The 13645-nt window shown below is 41.6% G+C and overlaps 1 protein-coding gene across 1 annotated transcript in view; it reads left to right on the top strand.

Moving 5' to 3' along the window:
- Positions 1 to 13645, top strand: part of LOC122551725 (low-density lipoprotein receptor-related protein 1-like) — a 1910187-nt gene that overhangs the window by 907010 nt on the left and 989532 nt on the right. The window contains exon 10 of the mRNA XM_043694091.2: positions 12385 to 12528. Within this exon, the coding sequence (XP_043550026.2) occupies positions 12385 to 12528 (144 nt within the window). The remainder of the gene's footprint in view (positions 1 to 12384; positions 12529 to 13645) is intronic.

Below are 13645 nucleotides of genomic sequence, written 5' to 3'. Positions count from 1 at the left end.
TGCTGACCACAGGGAGTCACACTACTAGAATCAAAGTAAAAACCCCATGCCTTTCTTTAATGTTTTTGAGATAGCTTTCTCAGCAGGGATGCTGACGTTTAGGAGGAGAGGGGAAAATGAAAGAATAAAGTTATTTTTCTCTCTCTCAATCTGGGAAAAAGCCTTTGCTTAGTCAAGTGTGGCAAAACAAATCACATTTCAGATCGTTGGAGCTCTAAGCCTTTCCCAGCTGCACATCAATGTACTTATAGCCACGTCTGTTTAAAATGGAGATTAATTATGAATATACTTCACGTCACACTGAAACGATAAACTATCATTGCAAACTACGGATTAAGTGAACTTCACATGTTTAGGAGCTGAAATAACATTAGCTGATACAACTGCTACCCCAGAATGGTTTCATATCTTCTCTCCGTTTGAACATACATCATTAACTCTCAAGACTAAGTTATTTCTTGAAATCTGTGCTTCCTTTAGCTGTCAGTAGTATTCACAATTTTGTGACCAAAATTCAGAATTTCATCAGGAAAGCGGAAGATTCGGTGTGATAAAAATTGATAGCAATGCCTACTTTAAATTGTAGATATCTTGAAAGTGATTAATTCATCATTAAAATCCAATTTATTTTAATGTTATGCTTATGCCATTTCCTCAATAAATTTATCAAACGATCCTAGGTCAAATAAAAGTCTTGATTCAAACATTACTATATTCTGTATTCGAGAACATATTCAAAAACAGTTTTTCTTTATCTATTAAGGATTATACACTTGTCTCATGAATATTCAGCTTCCTATCATTTTTATCCCACTGTGGGCCCGGCAACGTCCTCCTCACTAACATCTGAGGGCTAGTGCCAAAATCCTGAGAGCTGTCTCACAGACTAGTCAAGCAACAGCCTGACGCAGTGCAGACTCACAGAATTATACCTTACAGGTAATGTCCAGCTATCATCACCATCCCTGGATACGTCCTTTCATACTGACAAAGCAGACATAGCTGAGGTTGTCGTACAATGTTATACAATTGGGAGAGAATTGTCCTGGAAGTCTTCAATATTGACCCTATGTATAGCTTCAGGTTAAATATGGGTAAGGAAACCTTCTGTTGGTTATCATGTACTGTCCTTCCCTGGCTGATTAATTAGTACTCCTCCATGTTGAGCAACACTTGGAGGAAGCACTGAATGTGGCAAGAGTGCAAAATGTACTCTGGATTGAGGATTTCAATATTCACCACCAAAAATGGCTTGGCAACAAAACTACTGATCGGGCTGGTCAGATGCTGAAGGACACAGCTGCTAGACTGGGTCTGCGACAATTGCTGGGGCAACCAACAAGAGGAAAAAACATACTTGACCTCATCCTCACTAATCTGCTAGCTACAGATGCATCTGCCCTGGATAGTGTCAGTGAAAGTTAACGCTGAAAAAGTCCTGCCTTCATGTTGAAAATATCCTCCATTGTGTTGTGTGGTGCTATCACCATGCTAATTGGGACAGACTTTGTACAGATCTAGCAACTCAAGACTGGGCGTCTGTGAGGATGCAGTAGATGAATTGGACCAGCAGAACTGGACTAACACAACCTGCAATCCTATGGCCCGACATATCCCCCACTCAACCATTATCATCAAGCCAGGGGGTCAACTCTGGTTCAATGGAGAGTGCAGGAGGGCATGCCAGGAGCAGAAGAAGGTATACCTAAAAATGAGGTGTCAACGACTTGTGTGTCAAGCAGCATCAGCAGCAAGTGACAGACTCAATGCTTAGCATAAACCTGCCCACTGATGCCCAGTTTGGGTTCTGCCAAGGCCAACCAGCTCCCGACCTTGTTGCAGCCTTAGCTCAAATATGGATAAAAGAGCTGAATTCCAGAGGTGAGATGAGAGTGACAGTTCTTGACATCAAGGCTGCATTCAGCAGAGTGCAGCATCAAGGAGCCCAAGAAAAAAACAGAATTAATGGGTATCGGGAGAAGAATCTCTGCTGATTGGAGTCATACTTAGCACGTAGGAAGATGATTGTGATTGTTAGACCTGAGTCATCTCAGCTCCAGGACATCTCTGCAGAAGTTCCCGAGGGTAAGGTCCTAGGCCAAACCATCTTCATCTGTTCATGATGGCATTCACTCCATCATAAGGTCAGAAATGAGAATGTTTGATGAAGTCTGTGCAACACCATTCACAACTGCTCAGATGCTGAAGCAGTTCATGTTAAAATGCAACAAGAACTGGACAATACCCAGGCTTGAGCTGACAAATGGTAAGTACCATTCATGCCACACAAATGCCAGGCTATGACCATCATCAATAAGAGACAATCTAACCACTACCCCTTGATATTCAATGATGTTGCCATCACTGAATCGCCATCTATCAATATCCTGAGCATTATCATTGAACAGAATCGCAATGACTACAAGAGCAGGTCAGAGGCTAGAAACACTGTGGTGAGTAACTGACCTCTTGATTCTTGATGAAAGGCTTTTGCCCGAAATGTTGATTTTATTGCTCCTCAGATGCTGCCTGAACTGCTGTGCTTTTCCAGCACCACTCTAATCCAGAATCTGGTTTCCAGCATCTGTGGTCATTGTTTTTGCCATAAGATATAGGAGTGGAAGTAAGGTAATTCAGCCCATCAAATCCAGTATGCCATTTAATCATGGCTGATGGGCATTTCAACGCCACTTACCTGAAATCTCCCCGTATCCCTTAATTCCTTGCAAGATTAAGAATTTATCAATCTCTGCCTTGAAGACTTTTAATGTCTCGGCCTCCACTGTGCTCTGTGACAATGAATTCCACAGGCCCACCATTCTGATGTTTGCCAACCTCTCACAGGGTCTTCAAACTCAGGCTCACACACACTCACTCACATACAGCCTCATGCTCTGACAATCACTCTCACCCTCGTATACCTTCTCACACTCTCATTCCACATTCACACTCTTTACACTCTCACACTCTTCCACTTTCAGTCTCCCTTTCACACTCTCACTTTCTTACATTCTCTCACACACTCTTTCTCTCACACTTGCTCATGTACACATTCTCTCTCACACAATTTCTCTCCCACAATCTCTCATTCTCTCACACACACTCTTTCAAATACTGTCTCTCATGTACTCTATCTCCCTCACCCTCTATCACAACCTGATCACATAGACACTTCCTCACAAGCACTCTCTCCACCAAGCTCTCATTCAGACTCACTTTCAGTCACTGTCTCATTCTCTGTCACTCTTCCTCTCCCACACACAGTCTTGTACTCTCTCTTACACTCTCACATTCTGTCATGCACATATTCTCACACCTTCTCTCTCTCACACACAGTCTTTCACACATACTCTCTTCATATGTTATCACAGACACATGCTGTCTTACACACACACCTTCACATTGACTGTCTCTCATTCAAGGAACCTCACATACCTTCTCTCACACACATATTGTTTCTCTCAATCTCATTCACATGCTTGCACTCTCAGTCATTCTCACTCTCATACTCTCTCACTCTCTCTCCCACTTAGACTCTTTCCCTCTCACATTCTCATACGCACACACTTTCACTCTCAAACACACTTCCCCTCATACACACTCTGGCTTAAATGCACTATCTCTTCGACACTCTCTCCTATTCACACTATCTCTCACATACATGCACTCTCACATGCTTACTCTTACACTTTCACTCTTACATACTTTCTCACACACTCTCTCTCTCACATTCTCGCTCACACACTCTCTTTCCCACACACTCTCTTTCCCATACACACTCTCATGCACTCTATCTCTCACTCTCATTAACACACTCTCACTCTCTCACACTCTGTCATACCCTTACACACACTTTCTCTCCTGGACTGTCAAACACATTTGGTCTGACACACAATTTACACACACACACACACACACACTCACATACACACTCACATACACACTGTCTCTTAGACTCTCTCAGTCACTCTCTCACTCTCTCAGTTACTCTCACACTGGTCTCAGTCACTCTTTCTCACTTAGTCACTCTCTTTCACACTCACACACATTCCAACCACACTCACAAACACTCATACCCACTGTCTCACATACACTCTGTCTCCCACTCTCTCTGTCACTTTTACGCTCTCGCACTCTCGCCTTCACATTCTCACTTTCTCTTTCACTGTCATACTTTCACTCTCGCTTTCACACACTCATTCTGTCTCTTTCTCACTCACTTACACCGTCACTCTCATACTCTCTCTCAAACTCTCTCTCACACTCTCCCACCCACACTTTCTCTCACACTCCGACACACTCACTTTCACACTATCTTGTGCATTCTTTCACTCACAGTCTCTCACACACACATTCTGTCAGTCTCATATGCAATCTTTGTTCCACATGTGAACTATATCCCAACACATACATCTTTTTATGGTATATTCTGTGTGGACAAGATGTTAGGTATCATGCTGACACATTTATGTTCAGTTGAAAACAGAGAGTTGAACACAGATCTGTTACAAAATCAATCAAATGTATGCAAACATGATACTTTATTTACAGTATGCTGTCATCTGTGCCATAAAATTAAACTCCAAACACGTTTTAATTTCTTTCCATCCCACTATGCCTTAGTGCTGTCCCAGGTTCCCAGCTGGAATAAAGGGACCTCATTAGTAGTCATGCTTATTGGCCCTGGAAGTTAGCTAGAGTAACCCCAGGGGTGTTTGGGCCTGGAAGGCACTGACATAATGTGGGTTTTCTTGTCAGAGACAGAGGGACTCTTCTTTACTTGAACTTCCAAGGATCAGATCAGAGGAGGTCAACAGGGTGGATTTGGAGGGCCTGACCACTTCTTGTGAATCCTGATACAAGAAGCCTGAGGGGCTGATGTGTGGTTCTTCTTCAGGTGGGTGCCTTGTAGCATTGCCCTGTCTCCTTGTGAGGAAGACAGCCAAAGGGTTGCTTGCTTGAGGCATATGTGTTCCTCATAGCCTCTGGGTAATGAGGACTTTTATATCACACATCCCTGCCTGCTGCTGTTAGCCCTTCCCTGTGCAAGGGGATGAAGTTCTTGCTTACTGACACCACAGCACCCTCTCCTGCCTGGAACTGAGCAGGCACCTGGTCTGCAGCACTCCTCCGCGTGCAAGTGGCCTGGATCATTTCCTTCTTGGCCAGTTGTGGAACTGCCCCAACGATGTAGAAACCAGGCTCTATCCCCAACCTTTCTGCAGGTAATTTCCCCATCAAGGTTTCAGTATCTGAGTGGATGGATGGGGTGTACAGGAGGGAGGTGCTTCCTTTGAGACCTCTTCCTCAGAGGTTGAGCTGGTGGATTGTGGTTGAGCCAGCCATTTCTCCCTCTGAGGTCATGGAAATCCCACTGATAGCTGTAAAACTCGAGAGAGAAGGCATCATGGCCAGTGGTTAGAAGTGGTGTGCTATGAATGGCACTGATCGCGGGGTTACTTGAGAGTTGCAGCAGAATGAATATTGGCACCTACTCGGTGGCACGGTGGCACCCTGGTTAGCACTCCTGCTTCACAATGCCAGGGTTCAATTCCAGCCTCGGGTGACTGGCTGTGTGGAGTTTGCATGTTCTCCCCGTGTCGGCGTGGGTTTTCCGCTGGGTGCTCTGGTTTCCTCCCACAGTCCAACATGTGCAGATTAGGTGGATTGGCCATGCTAAATTGCCTGTAATGTCCAGCAATGTGCAGTTTAGGTGGAGTGGCCATGATAAATGCAAGGTGTTGGGGATAGCATTGGGAGCTAGGTCTGGGTGGGATGCTGCTTGGAGGTCGGTGCAGACTTGATGGGCCACATTGCCTCTTTCTTCACTGTTGGTATTCTCTGATTCTATAACATACTGGTGTTGGCATCCCCACAGGAGTGGTCTCAGACTCTTGTTTTGTGAGGGGTAGGATTGTCTCCTCAAGCGGACTGAGGAATTTGATGTTGTACATGCTTCCACCTATCTGAGCACTTCCTGCTCTACCATGGTCTGTCTTCTCCTGGAATGCGAAAGGGAGGGATTGAGTAGGTGGCTCAGCTGTTAGTGCTGGTACAGGTGAACGAAAGCTGGTGAGGTGTTCCGAGGGAGGGGTGAGGTATTCTTAAGGCCATGTAGTGGGAAGTTGAAGACTGAGATCAAGCAAAGAAAGATGTTGTGGGTAACACTGAAAGTGGCAGAACATGAACTTTGGTGGAAGGTACTGGAGTACCAGAGAGAGAGAGAGGAAGCAGAGTGTCGCAGTGTGACACCTACTTTGGCACATTGGAGAAAGTGTTTGACTTAGGTGGTGACCTTTGAACTGGCTGCTGGGTCTCTACCAATACTCTGAGAAAATGACATCCCACCTCAGCGTCCCCCAGGTTCCTGTCAGTGAATCACAACACCATGTTGCCTTGCTCCAATTTTCACACTGTAATGAGCTTCAGAAGGTCAGTGGTCGCTGGATCTTTTAATAATGGAGTGTGCATCAGGAATGCTGGTCTTTTGGTACAGATCCACTGAGTGGCAAATCCTTCTGGAAACAGTGCATGATGAGATGAGGGTAGAACCAGGCAAGAGGAATCCCCTGGGGATGGTGTAGGTAATGAATGAGACAAGAATGGTAAGGCTTCATGGTGAAAAACCCACCAAAACTTGACAAAACTAACACACTGCCAAAAAAAAAAACACCCAGAAGATTCAGCTCATTGTTTTGAAGTGATTCACACGAGATAACTTTTAAGCATATTTTAAAAAGCATAATTGTGTTCCAGCACAATTTTGTAACAAAAGCATATTTTCACTTTCTAATTTTGCAAACGTTTTCTTGGTTAAATCAAATTAGGCTTTAGTTTTCAATATATTTGTGGGCGGCACGGTGGCACAGTGGTTAGCACTGCTGCCTCACAGTGCCAGAGACCCGGGTTCAATTCCCACCTCAGGCGACCGACTGTGTGGAGTTTGCACATTCTCCCTGTGTCTGCGTGGGTTTCCTCCGGGTGCTCCGGTTTCCTCCCACACTCCAAAAATGTGCAGGTTAGGTGAATTGGCCACGCTAAATTGCCTGTAGTGTTAGGTGCATGGGTAAATGTAGGGGAATGGGTCTGGGTGGGTGCTCTTCGGCGGGTCGGTATGGACTTGTTGGGCTGAAGGGCCTGTTTCCACACTGTAAGTAATCTAATCTAATCTAATATTTGTGATCTGCTTCTCCCAAGCTTTTAGTCATGATTCTATTAGTCCTGATTATTGGAAAGGATGCAAGTATGTTTCTTTTGATAACTTTTGATCTATACCTCCAAAGTATTTGGAATAAGAGGGCTATAATGTCAAATTGTGAAATTCAAGCAGCATTAATGCGCCTAGACTCTTGATAACTCTATTAATGTTGCTGAGAGCATTAGTTACAATAAAGCAATGGAACATTATAGTTGCGTGTATTAATTGAATGATTTTTATTTTTGTACCGAAACATTTGTTCTAGTTCTATGGTCTCTTAAGGATACTATATTAATAGAGTGAAACAAACCTGATTGTGTAGAAGAATCAATTTTACCATGCATTAAGTTTTAAAATGAAAAAAAAATTGTAAGTGATCAAACTCCTTACTGTCCCAAACAGCACGAATACAGTGAGTGGAAAGCATTTCATTGAAGTAGTTCTTGAATAAACTTATTATTATCATTAAGGTAAGACCCCGTCGTAGGTTTAGCCTTGTTTGATTTTAACAACAACTTTTGCCAATTACATTAAAATACAAATAGGTTTGATCACTGGTCAGTTCACATACTAAATTGGCTGCACATGATGTGAACTGGTTTATTCAGATTTATTGATGCAATCGTCTTTTGTTGAGTGAAAGTAAGATCTTTGGTCAGCATGCAAATAAAATAAAATCGTCATTAAAATGCATTCATAGTATTCTACAAGGTAATGGTCCTGAGAGAGTTAATGTTGAAATTGCATTAGGTCCACTCAATGCTGAGATGTTTCACAGTCCCAATGGAGACAGATGTCATATAGCTGGCTCCTGATAATTGTAATTATGCTTGACTAGTTAATATAAATTGTATCTCTTGATAATATACAATAAGCTATGCATTTTTATGTGAGACAGGTGCCTCTTCTTGTTAAAACTCTATTGTGATTGAACCACTACCTCTGATGATGAGACAAACCCTTAGATTTGACATAAAGAAGAGGATGTCCCTTCAGGATTGTTTTTGTTTATTTTACCATCTGGTTGTTTTAAACTAGTGGAAAGGAGGATTGGTGGCACCACTTTCCCAATCACAAGTTCCCAGTAGCTAACACCCAGAGCCCAATATAAAAACATAGTCCTTTACATCAAATACTGAGTGAGTGCAGAATAAAGTATCCCATTAGCAGCAAAGTAGCCAATTGTAAATGTTTTTAGTATTTGATGATTTATGTATTTTCTGCATTTGAGAAATAAATATTTCTCAATATTTTATCACTTGGTTTATATTCTCCTTATGCTTTGCTCTTTGTTTTGCATTGTAATATTAGTTTTAGAGGATTTTATTTGCTGGCTTCCATGTTGCATCTCTTAGTTTACGTTTGATGGCATGTGACCAAGAATAAATTATTCAAAAACAGACCATCCATGTAATTTAGCTACAATTTGCATATGAATTGTATTACAGTAGAGCTGCAAGGCGAGAACTGCAGGTGCTTGACAGTAGGGATCATGCTTTAATGCAAACTGAAACACAAAACAAATCAATTTTGTAGTAAAAATATATAAACTGTTTCTAGATCAAGCCCAATGGGTATTAATTGGACACACACAGTGCTATTCTGGCATGGGTTGTTTGACAAATCTTAACCAAGTCTGACATATTGCAATCCAGACAGAAGTTACAGCCTGCATGAATAACACTGATGACTCAATAAATAGTCTCTTCCGTATCCCTAATTTTCTTCAACTCATTGTTGATAGTTGCACAGTTTAGCTGCTTCTGAATTCCTCATCCATACTCTTCTTCCATGCGTTTGGAGCCAGACTCAGGCATATACAAATGTCTACAAATGTTTGGCAGACAGACAGAAGGAGTTAAAAGAAATAGGTTGTTATTTCTTCAATCCTGTTTCCTTTTTAACATCTCAAATGTCAGCACTGGTGATGTAACAAATTGGACAACTCAATGTGTGTTACCACTTCTGAAGATCCTGTAATGACCAGACTCTAGGCAACATTTCCCAATTTGTTATTGTTCCAGATACAATATTCCACACAGTTAAACTCCTGGGTGAAGAGGAATGAACTGCCTCCCCTTCTTTATTCAATTACTCTCTTCTCTTGACTGCAAAAAAGGCTAACTTGAAAAGGAAGCCTTCCCTAGGAAGCTTTCTCCCAGATGCGAATTTACATTTTTTTTAAAAAAGGATCCACCTTGACCAGGCTGTCTTAAATGATCAAACAGTACGTTTGCAAATTGCTAAGTGTGAAAAGGATTAGGACCATGGCATACATACACACAGATTCAAAATAAGTGGTGAGTACAAAAAGATGTGTTTTTTAAAGGCAAAGATATTATGCAATTTTTGAATTGTTAAGGAAGAGCAGGTAGTTGAATGTTACACTGGTAACAATGAAGTTACTGGTGGCATTGTTGTTGATAGTTAAACAATCAGTTTTACAACTCTTAGTTTTGCAGGTTGATTAACATTCTTTTTGTTTGATTTCTTTTGATGCATACTAGGAAACAAGAAGGCGGCAGAGTAAAATGCTCCAGCTGGAGCTCCTCTGCTCATCAGTTCCTTTTCATTTTTCTTTCTTTTTATTCCTTTCCCTATAGTTTTTCTTCTCCTCCCCCTAACTTTTAACTTCTTAAACTACCCTATCTGGAGAATGGAGATGTGTCTGAGATGTGGGAGGTGAATCACAGCTGGATCCCAGAGCGGGAACAGAGTGAGTGCAGGCCAAGTCCCAGAAGAGAGTCACAGCTGTAGCCCGGAGCGGGACAGTGTGGGCATGGGCTGAGCTGGGAACTGAGTCACAGATCGGAACCCAGAGCGGGAGCAGAGTGAGCACGGGCTGAGCTGGGAACCAATTTGCAGATTGGAACCCAGAACAGGAGCCGAGCGAGAATGGGCTGAGCTGGGGGGATCGAGTCCTAGAAGTGAGTCCAGGACAGAGGCCAGTATATGGAGGCAGCAAGACCTAGTATTCTAGTTAAAGAATAGTGTCTTTAAAGTACGCAAGTTATAGTCCTTTATCATGGACTCAGTGATAAAGGACTATAGCTTGAGTACTTTAAAGACACTTTTTATTGTTGATCTGGACTTTTAAGCTATGTTTTCCCAGGCCAGTCGATATTTTATTAAAGCTTTATTCCTGATGAAGGACTTTTGCCCGAAACGTCGATTTTACTGCTCCTCGGATGCTGCCTGAACTGCTGTGCTCTTCCAGCACCACTAATCCAGAATCTGGTTTCCAGCATCTGCAGTCATTGTTTTTACCTAGATATTTTTACTATTTCAATTCTGTGAAAACACTTAAAGTGTGTGTACCTCGGTACCCTGTATTACGTGGTGCCAGAGCTGACATTACAATTGTTTTCACTGCACTCATTCGAGTGCGTGTGACAAGGCTATTCTAATTCATTACAGCACTCAGGATGCGGCTGTTTCCTTTTGTTAGCCTATTCCTTTTTTGTGTAGCAGCCAGATAGTTAACATTTAGTACTCAGAATACAATGGTATCTTTACCTGCAGCAGAGGGATAATGAGGGGATAGTTAATTGACTGTGACCTTCGCAGCACATTAATCCTTGAATGCAGGCTGGTGTGCATTGGAGTATTCAATCCCATTAGTGCACTCCATTGGAGTTGGAGCTAGCTCTTTAACCCCTGTCCTTGCACATCTTCAAAGGGAAAAACACAATTGTGCCAACAGCTTGGGACATGATTTGCGAGGGATGGTTTACTGTTGAGTAGGGGATCATTAGACCTTTTTTATCTTTGTTATTCCATCTTTTTGAAATGGAGGTGCCAGTGTTGGACTGAGGCAGACAAAGTCAAAAGTCACATGACACCACATTAAAGTCCAACAGGTTTGTTTGCAACCACAAACTTTCAGGATTCAGAGATGCCGGTGTTGGACTGGGGTGTACAAAGTTAAAAATCACACAACACCAGGTTATAGTCCAACAGGTTTAATTGGAAGCACACTAGCTTTCGGAGCGACGCTCCTTCATCAGGTGATTCAATCACCTGATGAAGGAGCGTCGCTCCGAAAGCTAGTGTGCTTCCAATTAAACCTGTTGGACTATAACCTGGTGTTGTGTGACTTTTAACTTTGTACAAACTTTCAGAGCCTCTTCAGCTACCTGAAGAAGGAGTGAGGCTCCAAAAGCTTGTTTCAAATAAACCTGTTGGACTTTAACCTGGTGTTACGTGATTTTAGTCTTTCTGAAGTTTATTTAATATGGCAGATATTACTTTGCCAAACATTCCACACAAAATGTTTACCAGCCAATTATTGAATTCACACCTACACCCAGGTGATTACCTGAGAACATGGTCTGTAGTCATTCTGTCTTTGTAGCAGATTTTAAAAATACACATTTTCAAATTAATGACTGTGTAGTCCAGAATATTGCAGTTCCAAAACATCATCTCAATAAAACAAGACATCAACTTAACAGCCATGAACACAGGTTCAACTAAAGCACAGATAAAATATTAACTTATTAAGCTGCATATGCTTTAACTGCCTATTGTGCCAGATCTTCTCTATTTTTAACATTTTTGTGTTTGTGTTGGAACTGATATTTCATTATTTTTCTTGGGCTTGGTAGATAATACAATTCCTCTTTCTGTATCACTGCAAAACTTTACAATCGTCTCCTTAATTTTGATGAGATTTTTTTATTGAAGTGAGATGAAGCCATGTGCTAAAAAACGTATTGACAACATTTGTTGTGGCCAATTGAGGAAGTTAATAAAGAGGGGACCCAGTTCACAGCCCTCACCTGGCAGTAACAAATTAACTGAGTATTGACCCATAGATCTTTGGGCACATATTGCAGAATATCCAAAATATGGGACCTGCAGGGCAGAATTAGTTTCCTTGTTTATCGTTCTCAACTGGCGTTGTAACTCAACATTAAGTCATTGTGACTCAATGCATGATACAGTTTGATGACAAGTCATCACCATTCTATAACTTTTTGGTAACAGTAAGTTACAGTGTTGAATTTCAAATTGATATACATTCACTTTTTCAATTTATGTTTGTAATCAATAATTTAAGAGGGAAAAATTGTTCATAGTTTACATTTGTTTACCTTACATGGCAAATTATCATCATTTCATCTTTGATAATATTGATTTTGCAGTTACACATCTAAAAAGCATTTTCTTATTGATTTTCTCAGTTAGAAGTCATGCTTGTGAGCTGGATCTATATAATAAACCAGGAGGATGCTCTCACATCTGCCTACTCAGCAGCAGCCACAAAACAAGGACATGTCGTTGCAGGACTGGCTACACCTTAGGGAATGATGGAAAGTCTTGTAAAAGTAAGTCAACACTCCATCTTTCTGTATAAATCTGTTGTAATTTATATAAAATGATTTTTATGACAAATATATTTCAATAAAGCATGCACTTGCATGGCTGCTATTGGGTGTCCAAAATTGGCTATGATGATTAGCACTTTTTAACTATAAGGTAACAGCACTTGCCCTTTCCGTAGCATTTAGCAGCTGAATGAAGTTCACCCTTTTCTCTTTACACTGTATCTGCTTGTAATGGAGTAATCAGAGGTCAGATGTAAGTACTGACTTGACCCATAATGGACAAGTTTTAATGATTCACAATTTCAGTGTTCCTAGTTCAAGATCAGATGTTTCATCCATTCTTTAGCGCCCACAGCATGAAAGAAAACCTCCTAATTCCTTTATTCTCAATGATGTTTTGATATATTATACTGAATATATAAGACTGAGAATGCTTCAATTAGTGTCAGCTGTTTAGGTATAATGTTAGAATTAATTTCCAAGATTGTATTTTAACTGCTCCATTCACAGTGGCCATGTCTTCAGCTGCCAAAGTCTGAAACTCTGAAATTCCCTTTTTAAACAATGGGATGGATTTTCCCATGGCCAGATGATTGTTGTGAAGAGTAAATGGGAGTTGTGCGTGGGGAACTTGTTGATTTGCCAAAGTAGCAGACTCCAAGGGAATTACCTGGGGCATTTTGTTTTCTACTGGACAATTGCATGCACCTGGACAACTCCAAATGTCTTCATTTAAATCGGGGAATTCAGAGAATCCCACTGAAGTCAAGTTAATAACTTTCAGACATGGTTAGACTGCTAAATACCTGGTCTAACACTTGGTAATCTGTTACACCAACACCCCTTTTCCTCCCATTCCAATTTATCAAAATGGCATCCTCAGCTACACCTACCGCCAGGACCCTTGCACACCCAGACTCTGAATGACAAACTCTCTTCCTCGCAGACCAACATCTTATTGTAATCCTCGAACGCGTCACCACCCTAGCTAGCAGTGCCTGCTCCTTCCCTTGACCCCAGTTTTAAACAGTCCCGCTCTCTGCTGCTGGTCCTAACCTTCTCTATCCCATTACTGGTCATGGCCTCACTTCTTAATCTGCAGTCCTGACTCTGCTTT

This window comes from Chiloscyllium plagiosum, unplaced genomic scaffold, assembly GCF_037043375.1.
Source record: "Chiloscyllium plagiosum isolate Xiang-an unplaced genomic scaffold, Cpla_swu_hap1 HiC_scaffold_7, whole genome shotgun sequence".
Classification (NCBI taxonomy): Eukaryota; Metazoa; Chordata; class Chondrichthyes; order Orectolobiformes; family Hemiscylliidae; genus Chiloscyllium; species Chiloscyllium plagiosum.
This window is presented reverse-complemented; position numbering and strand designations above follow the sequence as displayed.